The following is a 17883-nucleotide window of genomic DNA, read 5'->3' as shown; positions in this document are numbered from 1 at the left end:
ACATCAGGAATGATCTCACTGAAACTTTGATCCTTATCATATCAAAATCATTGAAAAATCTTTTGATTTCTTCCCATATCTCTTGGGCTGGTGGGCTACAGTCCATGGGATCACTAAGAGTTGGACACGACTGACTAACACTTTCACTTTTCACTTTCATTTCTCTTAGGGTGGTGGCAAAAATCTCTTTTGGGGCCTGCCTCTTACCGACCCTGTCACTTCATCTCCCACCGTGGTTCTCATCACTCTCTGTCTCAACTACACTGACTAATTGATATTTAATTCTTGCGTTACCCTCACCATAGGACTTCTGCACGTGCTCTTTCCGCTGACTGGAGCATTCTTCCTTCCCCTCCTGGCCTAGTAAATCTCTTCTCATCCTTTAAGTCATCCAATTCATACTTCCTCAGCAAAACCTCTCCAGACCTCCATGACCACGTTAAATCCTTCTTTGTGCTATTTCCTCTCCTTCTGGGTGCTTACTACATTTTATTATGGGATGATTTCGTACCTGCCTTCACCACCTGGGCCAGCCAGATGAAGGCAGGTGTCTGGTTTGGCTCCCCAGTTGAATGTCCCCCCCGCCCCTCTACACCAGGACCTTGTACAGAGCTCAAGAAAATGTTGTTGAAAGGGTGAATAGGAGGTTGAACTGAAGGGCAAATCATCTCAACAGATCCCAACCACCCTTCATGATAAGTAGGGCATAGTGGATATTTCAGATCGTATAACCAGAGCCCAGAAGGGGCAAGATAATTGCGCAAGATCACACAGCCTGTCAGTGGGGGGCGAATCTGTGGTCAGAACCAGCTGTCTTAGTTTTTACCTTCCCTGGGCCTCTGCTAAAGAACCATCATCCACAACAAGGTAAAGGGCTTGTGAAGACTTTGCCTTCCATCCCACTCCTGGCTTTTAGAGGATCCCTGGTTCTTCCTACATCCACATCTCAAGCTTCTCTGATTTCCAGGATATCCAGTGCCACATTTGTATAGGATTCTATGTTTCTTCTCAGTTCTTCATTCAACTTTTTTTTTTTTTAAGATTTTTGTGATGTGGACCATTTTTAAAGTCTTTTTTGAATTTGTTACAATATTGCCTCTGCTTTATGTTTTGGTTTTTTGGGGTCACGAGGCATGTGAAATCTTAGCCCCCCCAACCAGGGATCGAACCTGTACCCCCTGCATTAGAAGGTGAAGTCTTAAACACTGTACCACCAGGAAAGGCCCTTGTATGCAAAACTATTTAACTGTCTGATTCTTTGACCCATAAGGAGATAACAATTGTTCACTATTCTCATTTATTCAACAAATACTAAGTATCCTTTATATATCAGTAAGATGACCATATAATTTATTGTCCAAATGAGGACAGTTTTGACATGACAGTGTACACTGCCTTGTTGATATACAGGTTAAACCAAGATCTTCCCAGATAAAACAATGGGTTCCCTATATTTTAATGACTGATTTTGGGCTACTAGAATTGGGTGATTATATGCTTTCCCAAAATTCTTTTAAAAAGATTAAAGATAGAACTAGGACGAGGCCTAGGCTCCCAAAGCCATGAAGACTAAATTTTAATCTCAGTTAAACTAGACATTTCTAAAAATTTCTACAACTTCCTTTTAAAAATAGATTTCATGTTTTAAAAAACAAACAATCTGAAACAACATCTCTGGCAGCTGTTCCCCTGAGAGGAGGCCACTTGAAAAAAATCTTAGAGTCTATAAAGGATGAAATTGCCCATCAGGGCTAAGGGATGGTGACATTTTTAAAAAAGAATGAAACTAAAAGGCACCAAAGGGAATAGAAACAGCATGTAATTGATCAGTCTCTCTCTAGCTTAGATCTCCTTTGATGTGATGTGGTTGTGATTTTGTGTGTGATAATGAAGGATATAAACACACACACTCTTTCCTAATGAAGAGCTGTGGTTCTGAAGCAATTTGTTTCTCTTGCATCCCAGGTACCTGTCCTGAGACCCATGGACCTGATGGTGGAGGCCACCCCGCGAAGAGTATTTGCCAACGCGCACACATATCATATCAACTCTATATCAGTCAACAGTGACTATGAAACCTACATGTCAGCTGATGACCTGAGAATTAACCTATGGAACTTTGAAATAACCAATCAGAGTTTTAGTATCCTTTCTTTGGGGCCAATAACCAGTTGGCTTGAATCAAGACTATTCAGGTATGAGCAAGCTTGGGAGGAAATGGAATAGAAAGGGGCAATCCCTATCGAAGACTTAGCACTTGTGGAGAACTCTTCCCTTTTAAATTATATTGGCATCTGTGACACTCTCATCCAAAGTTAGGGAGGTATTGAATTGCAAGTAGTGAACCAGGACTACCTTTGGGTTAGAACACTGAATCACTTCCTTTATGCCGAAGCATTTGTGTGTCATGAATTAGAACTTTATCAGCTATAAGGCCAGACCCTAGAGTTCAGTGTAAGGCTCCTTCCTCTTGTTGATGGATTCACAAATGGCCTGTATCTACATTATGGACCACAGTTACACAGGAGATGGTTTTCATTGTATTATAATAATGAAAGTAATAGTGGATTTGTTGAATTCCAGGCACTGCGCTGAGAACCTAACATATTGAATCTCATTTTGAAAAGTGCACATATCATAATTGTCCAGCTTGATGAATTTTCACAGGCAGAGGACTCCTGTATAAGTAACAGCTAAATCAGAAAATCAAACTTTATTAGCAATGCTCATGTCCCCATCATACTTCTTCAGTCTCTTCCTGCCAAAAGTATATTTCATATAACAACTCCATGTTGAAATTATTATTATCTTCTGTTTAGGTCAAATTGAGAGAAATCAAGACAACTGCTGAATGAGTAGATGACCCAGCATTCTCATCCTACTATGTTGACCCTATATTTAATATTAAAATCAGTCATTTATTCAGCACCTATCATGTGGTCCATCCCACCACAGACTTGACTCTTCACTTGAATTCCCAATCTTAATGATTTCACCACCCAGGCAGCTGAGTAACTGACGTAAGAGTCAATATTGATCCTTTCTCCCAGTTACCAGCCTGTTCACCCCCCACCCCAATTTGTCCGTGAGCCCTGCCTTTGCTTCCTCTAAAATGTATCTCAAATCAACTCATCTCTCTCCATCTCCACTCCTGCCAGCCCACACTAGTACCAGCCATGGTTCTTTCACCTTTGTGACTGCAATAATCTGCTCTCTGGTTTCTGTTCCTTCTCGCTGTCCTACATGATACATGCCCCACATAATAGAGTGGGCCTTTCAACATGTAATTCATATATCATTCCTCCCAGGACTAAACCACACTGGTAGTTTCCTTTTGAACTTAGCAAAAGGTCCAAGTTCTTAATCTTGGACTGTAAGATTTCACATGATCATGTCCCTGCCTCCCTCTTGCTATCCTGTCATACCACTGTCCTCTAGGTCACTGTTCTTCAGCCACCTAACCTCCTATCTGTTCCTCGGTAATGCTTGTTCTTCCTTCCATTCTCTGCATTTGTTGTTCCCTCTTCCTGGAATACTTTGCCCCTAGAGTCCACAGGGCTGACTTTTTACATTTCATCATATAGACTTCAATCTCCTGTCACCTCCTCACAGGCACTTCCACTAACTCCCAAGTAACCCCCAATAACCTTCCATCCCCATTAACTTCATAACAAGGGTCACTATTTGTAATTGTTTGTTTTTTTTTTAATTTGTGTATTTCGGGTTTCCCTGTCTTTGAATGTGAATTTTATAAGAGAAGGAACTTTGTATGATCCATTCCTGTATCCCAGTACCTAGAATATTCTGACATACAGAAAGTACCATTGGATTGGGCATGTCAAGTTTGAAATACTAGTAGGTCACTAAAGTGGAGATGATCCATTAGATAATTGATAATGAAATAGAATCTGGCAATTTCACCATAAGAGTGTATTAATTATAGTAAAGCTCTGAATGTTCTGATATGAAATAGAGTCCATAATGGCTCAAGCATATGAAAGATTATTTCTCTTGTACAGTCTGATATTGCTGATCTCCATCAGCAAGCAGCCTCCCTCAATCAGTGATTCAGAGATTCAGGTTCTTTCCATCTTGTGGTTCCCCAGTGTCACCATGCCTTATCTGCATCTGTACAGCAAAAGAGGAAGATGGTGTAGGACTACACAAAGGAGACTCCTATGAGCCAGGTTCTAAGTTAGCATGCATCCCATTAGCTAGAACTCAATCACATGAGCACCTCTAACTGTGAGGCAGGCTGGGAAATGTGGTATAGCTGTTGCACATAAATAAAAAGACCTGGTTTAAGTGCTCAGTCACCAGGTCACCACCACAGAAGGGTCTCCCAAGGCTTTTCAGGGAAGGCAGCTATAAGCCAGTGGTGGGGGTTATGGAGACTGAGAACTGACCATTAAGACCACGATTGACATCTTTTGTTGATCACAGAGCAGATGGGACATATTGTCTGAGCCTAGGAGAATCTGCCCACAGATTTTGCCTGGAAGTGCAGCTGCTAACAGACGAGTGTGGGTGGTGGTTCCCTGTCTGCCTTGATATCTATTCCAAGAGCCAGAAATCTGTTCAGGCTCAGCTGCTGTCACTCTGAGCTTCTGCTGCCCCAGTCTAGGTGACATGTTTTCCGAAGTTTGCCTCTAGGGCTTCAAGAGGGAGCGAAGTTTCTTTAGGCACTTTAGGAGACAGATGCCTTGGGGAGAACGCAAAGGGGAAGTATTAATAGCACAGTTGAGGTTATATTCCGCAGATGTGTGACAGCCTGCCAGATGCTGGCATACAAATGAGCCCATGCCATTCACCCTTAAAACAGCCATATGTAAAATAATCATTGTCATCATGAGAATGATGATAACTGATATCTATATAGTTATTTTCATCCAAACCGCCCTGAGCACTGAGCAGACTATACAAACTGGGACCCTTTAGCTTGTTGTCTCTGAAGTGCAGCCGCCTCTGGGGTAGGAAGCAGCCATCTTTCAAAGCAGCCTTGGAAAAGCACCAACCCCCAAACAGGTCTTCTTAAATCAGATGTTGTTTAGTGTCATTTCCATGGTGCTTCTTATCCACTGAAAGAGGCAGAAGAAACATGGTTCTGGATAGAAAAGTGTGGGATTCCCAAAGTATGGTATGAGTAACCCTGATATGGGAGGCAAGCTGCTTCTAAATACTATATGGATGTTCTTTGTTTTCATAATTATGTATTTATGACAATGAATATTATAAAACACAACTGTCATATCCTATGATATCACAGATACTGAAAAATCCATTTAAATTATGTGGTGCGTATATGTAACGAAAAGTACTAGTAGCCATTAAGGCAAGTAGTGTTGCAATATGGTTTTTTAAAGTCATAGCTTCCAATGACTAGCATTTGGTGTGACATTGGCATTGTGCTTGAGAACACAGTCTTTGGAGTCCAACAAGCCTCAAGTTCTCACCCAGCTCTACTACTTGCTGGCTGTGTAAGCTTTAACATGGCTCCTAACTTAGCCAAATCCCTACATCACGATCTGTAGAGAAGAGTTCTGTCAAAGAGGATTGTTTGAATTTTGTAAAAGGTGTTTATAAACATGCATATATACTCATACATATGCGTATATATGTGTACATATACGCTTAGGGCAGTACCTTGCTAAGTAAATGATCAGTGAACAGGGACCGCCACAATCATAATTATCTTAATAATTATTTAGTTATATTTATTTTTTACTGTATTGGGTCTTTGTTGCTGCACTCAGGCTTTCTCTAGTTGTGGCAAGTGGGGATTCTTCCGTTGTGCCACATGGGCTTCTCCTCTTGCAGAGCGTGGGCTCTAGGCACATAGGCCGCAGTAGTTGTGGCTCATGGACTTCTGAGCACTGACTCAGTAGTCATGGAGCATGGGCTTAGTTGCCTTATGGCGTGTGGAATCTTCCCGGACCAAGGATCAAACCTATGTCCCCTGTTTTGGCAGGTCACGTTCTTAACCACAGGACCACCAGGGAAGTCTACAGTCAAAATTATTGTTGAAAGTAAAAGGAAACTAGAAAAGTTGAGTGGTAGAAGGGTAGACTATATTCTGTTGAATTTATTATCTGGGTCTTCTCAGTTCTAGACACCCCCTTCAGTTCTGCTGTTTGCTGTTCTTTGCAAGATGTTGCTCATTATACCCCAGTTACCAGATATCTGCAAGGTCTCTGAGGTCCAGGCCTCGTGTTTAGCACCATACCAGAGGGAGACATTCCTAGCCTTATGGCACCTGGCCTTGTATCCTCTTCCTTCCATCCATAGTCAGCCTGTCCCTGTTTTGTGTAACAGGTTCTAGCATAACATGGTCAGACTTTGGCCTTAAGGGGTTAACTACATCAGGACAATAACAACTCATTTCTAGATTAGTGGTTTTCTAGGGCAAAAGGCAGCCCTGACTTTTCAATAAAGGAGGGATGTTTCTTAATTATGAGAAGTATGATCTACCTAGGATCCTTTGAACTCTGTTCTCAGTTCTAAGAAGGAGTTGACTCTGGGCTCCTACCTAGTCCATTTTTGAACCTATTAAATAAATCCATATCAAGTAAAAGTAATGATACAGCCCTCCACAACTATATACTGAGACCTAGTTTGTGCTAGGCACTGCATTAAGCCATGGGGATACAAGAATAAAAAGAAACAAATTTTCTGCCTTTAGAATGACATTAATCAAATAATCACACTAATGAATATATAATTACAAACTGAAGTAAATCCTACAAAGAAAGGAAATATGGTTTGGTGAATGCATTTTTAAAAACCTGATGTAGACTAGGGAATAAAAGAAGGCTCTGCTGAGGAACTTATTGTTGAGTTGAGATTTGTAAGAAGATGAGCGTGAGCTAACTTGGTAAAGATCAGTCCATCGTGTACAAAGGTCCTGTGTAAGAGGGAGCATGATGTGTTGGTGGAACTCAAGGAGGTCCAGAGAGTGAAGTAAATTTGTAAGCAAGGCTGGAAACCTGAGCAAAGGACATACCTTGTGTAACCCCAGTCTCTAGACATGAGACAGAGGATTTCTCTGGGAGAAACCAACTGGATTCCAGGGTGCTTCATCTCTGAATTGGTCTTTATCACCCCTCTGCATCAGCCTCACTTGTCAACTGAGCAGAGGTCCTTTTGGATTTTGATTCCCTGATCATAACCACAACTTCTGGCTTCTAGTTTCTGTAACTCCCTAGTACCATGGACAGCAGCCTTTCTTTTACCCCAGTAGAATTTTTCTGGGCAGGCTTTGAGGGAAGCTAATGGCACCCCACTCCAGTACTCTTGCCTGGAAATCCCATGGACGGAGGAGCCTGGTGGGCTGCAGTCCATGAGGTCGCTGAGTCAGACACGACTGAGAGACTTCACTTTCACTTTTCACTTTCATGCACTGGAGAAGGAAATGGCAACCCACTCCAGTGTTCTTGCCTGGAGAATCCCAGGGACAGGGGAGCCTGGTGGGCTGCCGTCTGTGGGGTTGCACAGAGTCGGACACAACTGAAGTGACTTAGCAGCAGCATGGGGCTTCCCAAATTTCTCTCCCTTGCTGCTGTTGCGGCTTTATCCCATGGCTTAATGCAGTGCCTAGCACCAACTAGGTGCTCAGTGTATTGTTGCTAAGGACTGTATCTTTACTTTTACTTGATATGGATTTATTTAACAAGTTGCATAATGGACTAGGTAGGAGCCCAGGGTCAGCTCCTTCTTAGTCCTGTCCACAACTGCATATATCAATCTTAGTCTGACATTTAGTGTCAAAGCAGAGCATCCCTTCCCATGACGCAACCAGCACATTGGCATGTGTGTGCCAGAGCAACCCCTTCCTTGCCATATTAAGTGCCACCTTGGTGGATTTTCCCAGGCCTGGTGCCTTGCTTGTGTGGTTGCTAACTCTCTGCGTCTGAAACCAGATCTAGGGCTTTGGGGGACTGAGGATTCCTCTGCCCTTTGAGCCTCATGTTATCAGGAGAAAGGTTGAGAAAGCAACTCTGCAGACTTCTTCTGGGGCTCCTTGAACTTCCTTGGAGTTGTGTCACTTAGTATTTGGGAAGGCAGACTCTGGAGTCAGATTCACTGGATTGAATCCAGCTTCCTCTCCTAAAAGCTGTGACCTTGCAAGTGTTTTAACATTTCTCTGGCCTTCAATTTCCTCATCAGTTAATGGGGATAATAGAAGGTTATTGTGAGGTTTAAATGAGGTAGTCATTAAAGTACTTAGCTGAGTGCCTGGCACAAAGTGAAGACTATAAACAGTAGCTTTTATTGTTGGGGGCATATTTCAAGTCCCCTATTCTTCTTACCCTGGATCCCATTCTTGTTGCTTGGATCCCATTCTCTCCTAAGAAAAGCACAAGTTAAATGATCCACAGCCCAGGTGGTGCAGTGGTAAAGAATCTGCCTGTCAGTGCAGGAGACATAAGAAATTGGGTTCAATCCCTGGGCTGGGAAAATCCTCTGGAGGAGGAAATGGAAACCCACTCCAGTATTCTTGCCTGAGAACCCCATAGACAGAGGAGCCTGGTGGGCTACGGTCCATGGACTTGCAAAGAGTTGGACACAACTGAGCGACTGAGCACGAATACATCCAGGCCTGGTATCTTGGCCTGTTGACCTACTGTGAGTTTTCTGCATCATTAAAAAAAAAAAAAAAAAAAAACCTTGCCTAAAGAAGGCTGCTAAGTCACAAGAATAAATTAAAGTAAAACCCAGAAACATTTAAAGATTTTTATTTTATTGGAATATAGTTGATTTACAGTGTTGTGTTAGCTTCTGCTGTACAGCAAAGTGAATCAGTTATACATATACATGTATCTAGTCTTTTTAGATTCCATTCACATATAGGTAATTACAGAGTGTTGAGTAGAGTTCTCTGTAGATAGCTAATGAGGACTCATCAACATTTACTGGGCACTTTTGGTGTGCACTGGAGATGCCAAGATGAATAAAAAATCCATCCCTGATATCATGGTCCTTGTCTTCTAGAGGGAGGATGAATTCAACCAGAAGCAAAACCAGCAGGAGAGGGTATATGTGGGTGTGTAGCGAGAGACAGACAGATTGGCATATTACAGTGAATTAGCCTGACCAACCCAAAGTCTGTAAGGCCAGCAGTCAGGCACAGAAAGACCACAAGAAGCTGGAACACAGAGGCAGGAACACCACAGGCCACGTTCACATATGGCCATCAAGAGAGAAGTTGTGGTCTCGGCATCTGTTGGGATCTCTTCCTCAAGGAAGACCTAAACCTTGGTTTAAATGCCTTCCAACAGACTAGTTGAGGCCCACCCAGGATAACCTCCCTTATGATTCAATTAAAGTCAACTGACTGGGGCCTTTAACCAGGTCTGCAGAGTCCATTATAACAGCATGTAGATCACTGTTGGACTGAATACTGGGAAAACCTGCGTGTGTACAGAGAGGCTGCTTTCTCTCTTTTGTCCCTCAATTCACCCGAGAGAATGAACCTTGTTACCCCACCACAACCAGAAACATTTTAGAAATGTTGAGCTTCACCAAGTTAGCATTTCACAAAGCTTCCAAAGTGAGCATGTGGACCGAGGGAGACAGACATGTAACCATACTAGGGAGGATGAGACTGACAGTCTTTTTGGGGTGGGGGAGGGGGTTGCCTCTATGAAGTAGCAGGTGGATTACATCATCTCCTATAGTTTTCTTCCTTTTTTTGTTGATAAATTCACAAGTTCAAAGGCATTTAAAATGAGGGTTAGGTAGTAACTGGCCACAGGATTTGAGATTAAAATCTAGGCCTGTTTGTTATTTAGTTGCTAAGTCATGTCCAGCTCTTTGCAACCCTATGGGTATAACCTGCCAGGCTCCTCTGTCCATGGGATTTCCCAGGCAAGAACACTGGAGTGGGTTGCCATTTTCTTCTCCAGGGCATCTTCCCAACCCAGGGATTGAACATGCCTCTCCTGCATTGGCAGGTGGATTCTTTACCACTGAGTCACCAGTGAAACTCCAAATCTAGGCCTATCTCACTCTTATATTCGAGGAAAATGCCCTCTATCACAGTATCTTAAGTGTATTCCTAGGGGTATGGTCAAGGTGCTATGGATACATGGGTAGGAAGGATCATGAAAGAAGGGCTAGAACATTTCATACAGAAAGTAACACGTGGATTGGCCTTTGAAGGAAGTATTGAGTATTTTCTAATGGAGAAATTTCAAGCTCTGTGTCACATGAATAGGCAAGGGGCTGTGGTTATGGGACTTTCAAGTACCCCCCACCCACAGTTGTAAAGGACATCTTATCCCATGTCTTTCGCAGCTCAACACGTGTCCAAAAGCACCACCTAGGGCACCATGTGTCTCTTTGTCAGTCCTCTCACAGTGAGCCTAGCAACTGGCAAAGCCCTCCATGAATATTTGCACATTGGCTTTTTTTAAGCTCTTAAGAAAGGAAGATCCCTCGGAGTCCTCTCTGGAGATTTTCAGTGTGTTGCCATCAAGCAGCAAGTCCTTTCTGCTGACAAGATCTGGATGGCTTGTAATCACTGCTTTCTATCCAAAGATTAAATTCAGACTTTGGAATAAAGATTTCAGATAAACTCTTGCTCCCTAAAACAGAATCCAGCTCTAATATGCCCAGTTTTCAAGGCTATTCTCCACTTTCAGTACTGGCAGACTTGTGCTATCTGAAAAGCCTCGACTGCTTTTGAACATGGGTGTCTTACCCAGGTAAATCTAGAGTCCAGCCTCCTGCTGGGCTCTGCTACCAGTAGTTGGCTTAGAAAGAAAGGAGAGGGAAAAAATCTTCTTAGTATCAGCAAAATTAGCAGAGATAAAGACAGAAGCATATGAGAAAATCTTCAAAAACTCACAAACCTAATGCATATAAAAGTTATCTTTGGAAAAAAAGACATGTTTTCTTTGAAAGTTTGGATTATTCAATCCACTGCAAAAACATTTAATAAATAACTTTTTCTCCACTGTTTTATTTGACCATCAAAATTTCTCAGACTAACAGAGTTAACAGAATGATACCCATTCAAAGGCAAAGAAATTGAAATCCTGAGAGAGAGAAAATGACTTTCCCATATCTTGGAGCAAAATAGAGGTGGAAACAAAATGAATTCTAATCTTTTGACCCCACTTGTTACAATTGCAGTATTTATCACAATATTGTCTTCAGCTTTACCCAGAGATGCGGTTCCTGATTTCTCAACTGTCTCATAGATGGTTCTAAGCCAAGGAAACTACTTTACTCACTGTTTGTTTTCTTGATTTAATAATATGGATTCATTGTAGATATTATAAAATGACCTATAATCTCACCACCTAATTTTGTGTATATACAAGGAATTTACATCACAATTTTAATGCTGATTAATTCCACAGTAGGGCTCAGAAAAATAAAGAAAATTTTTTAAATTCTTAATTTATCTAGAAAGTCTTATTCTGTTCAATCTAGGGTCATACACAAACACACACACACACACACACACACACACATGTGCACACATACACACTGCCCATTCACACATATATACTTTCTCTCTTCCCTGTTTTGTCTATTTAACAGTTATTACTACCTAATAAACTATATATTCTATTTATTTATCTAGCTTGTTTAGTAACCATGTTCCCTTCTAGAAAATAGGATCCATGGTTCAGGGGATTTTTTGATCTGCTGTGGTCACAGCTATAGCTCCTGTGCCTGGAATCTATCCCTGGCAGATTCTTTGTGAATATTTATGAAATACATGAAGGAACAAATGGATGAACCCAAGCTAGCATTATTAAAGGATAACATAATACTAACCTTAAATATATAACCCCTGTGATATATAACTATATTTTCTCCCATTCTGTTCTCTCTCTTCTCTCATTCTTTTTATATGGCTATGATCAGACTGTATATATTTTATATCTAACTTACCTCACCTAAAATTATACATATGCATAATAAGCATTAAAAAAATCTTATCTTTTTCAATCTTAAAATAGTGCAACTTCACTAAAAGAAAATGTAGAAAAGAAAAAACTGATAATTGAAAAGAAATTCATAGACCCACCCCAGTAGAACTATCAATGACATTTGGTAGTTTTGCCTTTTAGGCCATCAGTTTCAGAGTATAAATTTTAAATGGCATTATGGTCACACTACAGATAGAATTTTTCCTGCAAGTTGTTTAACAGACCTGGCATTTCACTGCATAAACAATTTAATGATATCAACCAGAATTTACTCAATCATTTCCCTGTTTCTGTATATTAAGGTTGTTGTCAGTCTTTCTCCTTTATAATGTTTCTATAGACATTTTTATGGAAAACTTTTCCAAATTTGGGATCAAGGAAATGACTCTTGAATGGTCCCCATCTCCCCTTGAGCATCCTGCCATAACCCTCTTCATCTCCTTACCCCACCGCGGATGTAATTTATGGCCTTGGCTTTTTATTTGTTTGAAGCTGATCCCTTAAGAGGTGACCTCCTAGCGTCTTCAATTATTATTTTAAATGATGCCTTAGGCCATTGCCTGGCACAACAGTGCCCTCACCTTCCCACCTCCTGCCTTCCAAGCGTAGAGCTCAGCTGCCAAACTGGCTGTGCCCCCTCCCGTCCCCAGCACTGCCTCCAGTCCCAGCAGAGAGGCATATTAACCCCTTTTGTTAGCAGAGGTAATTTGCCTGGGCTCAGCATTAATAAGGAATGCCATAAGCAGTTGGGGTCAGGATGAACAGATCTGTCAAGCCCCAGGGTTAATTTAATAGCAATCTGTTGGCTGTCTGCCTTGTATATTAGCCTTGAATCCATTGCTCTGTTTTGCCTTTGCTGTTTAGTTCTTTGGGACAACAGGGAAATAATTTGGATACAGAGCTCTAAAAGATGAGGAAGAGAAAATTGACTGTCAACATGCATCATTCCATTTCCAAGATAATACAGGGAGCCAGGCGTTACTCCCTTCCGTTCTCCTTCCCTCCCAGCATGAAGGGCACAACCGCACATGCTGGAGGTGTGTGTTTCCCTTGAGAGCTGTGTAAGGAAAAAGACTGAGTTTACAGAGAATGCATGTAAAATATGCTGTCTTGTCATCCCCACACACCATTGAATTTTTGGAAACTAGACTCCTCCTAAATGTTTTTAGAACTCAGAAAATCCTCCATCAGTTAATAATTCAAGAAATCCTTTACCGTGTTTCTGTCTCAACTTACATTTCCTTAAAAAAAAAAAAAAAATCACATCAGAGAACACAAAAATCCTAGGTCAGATGCTGGGTCCAAATTCTGGTTCTGAAAAATATAGCACCCAGAGTGGTGGGTGAATTGAACGAGCACCAGTTGCAAGCAGAATCCCTCTCAGATAAGCCAGGGGAGTTTCAAAAGAGCCAGAATTACATTGCTGGGAAAGGCCGGCTCTGTGGGGGCCATTCATCAGTGCAGGAGGATGGCATGTGGTCAGGAACCAGGCTCTAGAGTCAAACAAACCTGGGTTCAGATCCCAGCTCCACCCGCTGCCATCATATAACATTAAGTAATGTACCTCAGCCACTGTTTCCTCTGCTTGAAAACGGGTCTATTAATAATATTAGCATCATAAGGATGAGGTGAAGATCAAATGAGACAGTGCGTGGCACTTGATGAACATTGGCAACTGCTTTTTATTTTCATATTATCTTTCTTGTTGTCCTTATCATCACAATTACTAAAAAGAGGATTGGAGTCATGGCTTTTCTCCTGAACCCCAGAAATTCAGACCCAAAGAAGCACTCTATTTAGTCACCAGGAAGATGCCTGGGTGTGAGGGACGGTGGGCAGGCTTGGAGGTCCAGGATGGAGGCGGGGAAGGAGAGAGGAAGGGTCCAGAGGCGGCAGCCCTAAGCAAATTCAGTTCTCATGGTGTTCTTGAAGGTGGAGGATGCTCCTGGTTTCATGTATATGTTTAAGCACTTCGTTTTCACACGTTCTAACTTGTGAGCTTTATTTTTAGGTGAGAAAAAAAGTAACCGTAGATGTAGCACCTCCCCCTCCCACACAGCCAAGATCCTTTCCAGTTAGCTTGTTTTTAGAGCTGTACTGGTAGAGGTTGAGAAAGCTAGCACCAGATTTTCTTGCCCTATTTTGGGAAAAGAAAAACATGCTCACTGGCACAGTGGAGTATGGAGGCTCTTTCTGGAGGGAAATGAAATCTGACAACAGCTAAACACTAACCTCTGCTCACCCCACCCTGTATTGTGGCCACAAAGCCGAGGGCATGCATGGGTCAGGGGGCTGGGGAGAACCCCAGAGCTGCAGCTTGGGGCCTTCTTCTGGGGGGAAACAGGCTCCTGTTCCCCAGCACGTGATGCTAACTGTGATAATATTTATAACACTGGGAGCAGTTGAGAAGGTAGTATTTTATGAGTCCAGGGGACCTACATTCTCCAGAGACATAAGTAATATCTGTATCTGGGTTGCTGAGGGAAATTGTAGCAAAATGTAATGTTAGTTCAATCTCAAGCTAATTTTAGAAAGAACCCAACAGGATTTATAAGAGATAATTGAAGGAGAAAGAGGCACAACCAGATACACAGCCATTATTGCATCAAACTACATGCCAGAGCATGTGTGATGTTTGCTAATAGATGACTACTTTGTTAGTGCTAATATGACTAAAAATATCAGTGCATTTACTCATTACTCTTTTAAACTCTAAGGAGGAGATTAGGCCACCAACCTTACAAAAAAAACATAGACTTTTATCCATCCCAGTCGAACAGAACTGTCTGTCTGAAGTTATTGCTTGTTGATTCAATGCAGTGTTTTCCAAAATGTGATTCGTCAGTTCCTGGCACACCATAAATGTGTTCATTTTAATTATTAAATGCGTTTATTTCAGGTGTGTTATTTAAAATGTAACTAGCTTATTAAACTGATGATTTCATGAATATTGGATTCCTGATTACGAGGCTGAGTAAAGAAAAAAGTAAGTCGATTTAAGTTCACCCATAGAAACAAATGTTAAGTTGAAAAATGCTACCCGGTAAACAGGTGGGGTGAAATCACAAATGTGGTTCAACGGTGAGAATCATTTTGGTTCATAGCATCCACATCAAGAGACCTCTTCCTATGCAGGTTCTCAGACAGCAAGCCCTCAGGCACCTCCCAACCTGTACCCAGGTCCTCCACACTCTCAGTAGGGATGTGAATGGATCAGCACAAACTCACTCCCACTAAAGGTGTTTGTTTCTATTAGGTCACCATCACATTGATAGATGAAAGGCCAAATGTTTCATTTCAATACACAAGGCTATGTTCCTTAAAAATAGAGGTATGATGGTTCTTCATCAAAAAGGAAAATACTCAGGACAAAAAAAGGGAAACTATGATAAAACTAAGGGTATATTACAAGGGAGGCCAAAACTATCCTGCTGTACAATTGGATGGCTTCTTTTTAATATTTGAACTCCCACACAAGCTCTAAAGCAAATCACAGTTTATGGAGATTTGAGATCCTGTATATCTTCAGTAAGAGAAATTTTGCATAATTACTAAAAAGTGCAGATCTTGCACCTGGGATAAAATCCTACCACTGCCACTCTTTAGCCATGTGACTTGGGGCACGTTACTTACATACTCTGAGACTCTGTTTCTGCCCTTTAAAAAACAGGGATAAGTAAAGTGTTGATTAGAGAGCTGTTATAAGGATTAAATGAAAGAAAGCACACGATGTGCTTTGCACAGCAATTGACCTTTAGTCAGTGCTCAATAAATGGTAGCAGCTGTTGTTATTATAATTTCATTGACATTATTTTTTTTATTTTATTGCAGTAAAATTATTTTACAATTTTGTGTTAGTCTCTGCTGTCCAATGAAGTAAATCAGCTATAAGTATACATATATCCCACCCCAGCCAGGTCATCACAGAGCTCCAAGCTGAGCTCCCTGTGTTATAAGGCAGCTTCCCACTAGCTGTCTGTTTTACACATGGGGTGTATATATGTCAGTGCTTCTCTCCCAGTTTGTCCCACCCTCCCATGCCCTCCCTGCGTCCACAAGTCCATTCTGTACATTTGTGTCTCTATTCCTGACCTGCTACTAGGCTCATCAGTACTATTTTTCTAGATTCCACATATATACATTTGTATATGGTGTTTCTTTTTCTTTTTGTGACTTACTTAACTCTGTATGACAGCTCTAAGTTCATCCACATCTCTACAAATGATCTAATTTCTTTCCCTTTTATGACTGAATACTATTCCACTGTACATGTATACCAAATCTTCTTTATCCACTCATCTGTCATCAAACATTTAGGTTGCTTCCATGTCCTGGCTATTGTAAATAGTGCTGCAGTGAATTTGGGGTATACATGTCCTTTTAAATTATGATTTTCTCAGGGTATACGCCCAGTAGTGGGATTGCTGGGTCATACGGTAGTTCTGATTGAGTTTTTTAAGGAACCTCCATAGTGCCTATCTCAATTTACATTCCCACCCAACAGTGCAGGAAGGTTCCCTTCTCTCCACACCCTCTCTAAAGATCCGAGGGGTTTTGTGGGAAAAGATTCACAGTCTGTCCTAGATACAATGCATCAGCCCAGGAGTTTGGTTAAAATTTCAAATATATCGAATTATTTAGTTGTGATGGGACTGGTTTCTTAACCACTGTTGTAAAATGAGAAATGAAAGCCCTTGCAGCCTGGCACAATTTAGCCTGACTGCGTGAGCAGGTAACTTTAATGTGGATGGAGCATCTACATGTTACGGGGATGGAACCCTGATTAGGGCCTTGGGAGACCTGAGGTCTAGTTCTGCCTTTGGCCGCTGAACATCCCTGGCCTCTTCTGCGTGGGTCCAGTGATAGCTGCCTGTCTGCCAGAGTCCTGATGAGGATCCTCCGTGTGTGCTCAGTGCTGACCTGTTCCTCTAGATAAAGCGACGATTCGTAGTCCCCGCTGAGGCACCCCTCCCCGTCGTCCCCTCCTTGACTCGTCTGTGCCAGATATCGTGGACATCAAGCCAGCCAACATGGAGGAGCTCACGGAGGTGATCACGGCGGCTGAGTTCCACCCCCACCACTGCAACACCTTCGTGTACAGCAGCAGCAAAGGGACAATCCGGCTGTGTGACATGCGGGCGTCGGCGCTGTGTGACCGGCACACCAAGTGTGAGTAGCCAGCCGCCCCAGGGCTGATGGAGTGGGTGCACCACTGGCCCCTGACATGCAGAAGGAGAAGCGGGAGGGCCTGGGGGGGTTGCTGTCCTTCCCCACCTCAGACACACCAGGAGTAAGAAAACTACACATGTGTTGTCCTGACTCGGGAGTCAGCTCCAAGTCTGGTGTTTGAGTAAAGAGAAAACCTCATGTCGAGTCCCACCAACACTGGCTTTGGGCCATGGAATACAGAGGTGAATCAGACATGAGTCCTGTCATCGTCACATGGTGATTTGGTCTGAATTATGTTTTAAGATCCCTCTTGCGGCTCTGGGGAAAATGAACCTGAGGACGAGAAGCAGGGTTGAGAAGACCAGTTAGGAGAGGGTTGTGATATCAGGCAGGAGACTTGGGTGGCCTGGACAAGGGCAGGGTGTAGAAGTGGAGAGGAATGGGTGGGTTCTGGACGGATCTTGGCAGTAGAATGAGCTGGACTTGCTGGACAGTGGGGGAGCCTGCGAATACACAGGAATTGAGAATCGCACCTGGGGACGGTGACTAAGTTCATGCTTTAGTGTGTATTTGGAAGTTGTTGAGAGTAGAGCTTAAGAGTTCTCATTGTAAAGAAATTGCAACTCTGCATGGTGATGGATGCTAACTGAATGTAAATATTTGCACTGCTCTTGCCTGGCAAATCCCATGGATGGAGGAGTCTGGTAGGCTGCAGTCCATGCGGTCGAGAAGAGTCGGACACAACTGAGCGACTTCCCTTTCACTTTTCTCT

General features: G+C 42.3%; 1 protein-coding gene across 14 annotated transcripts in view; it reads left to right on the top strand.

The window, feature by feature from the left end:
- Positions 1-17883, top strand: part of PPP2R2B (protein phosphatase 2 regulatory subunit Bbeta) — a 509482-nt gene that overhangs the window by 433432 nt on the left and 58167 nt on the right. For all 14 annotated transcript variants that reach the window (NR_073586.1, NM_001272085.1, XM_059888050.1 and 11 more), the window contains 2 exons: positions 1966-2143; positions 16947-17111. Coding sequence is in view for 13 of the 14 variants with exons in the window: in NM_001272085.1 (NP_001259014.1) it covers positions 1966-2143; positions 16947-17111 (343 nt within the window). In the remaining variant the exon portion in view is untranslated. The remainder of the gene's footprint in view (positions 1-1965; positions 2144-16946; positions 17112-17883) is intronic.

The sequence above is a fragment of the Bos taurus genome, chromosome 7 (genome assembly GCF_002263795.3).
Source record: "Bos taurus isolate L1 Dominette 01449 registration number 42190680 breed Hereford chromosome 7, ARS-UCD2.0, whole genome shotgun sequence".
In the NCBI taxonomy this organism is placed as follows: domain Eukaryota; kingdom Metazoa; phylum Chordata; class Mammalia; order Artiodactyla; family Bovidae; genus Bos; species Bos taurus.
Note: the sequence above shows the minus strand (reverse complement) of the source record. Positions and strands in the feature narration are given on the sequence as shown.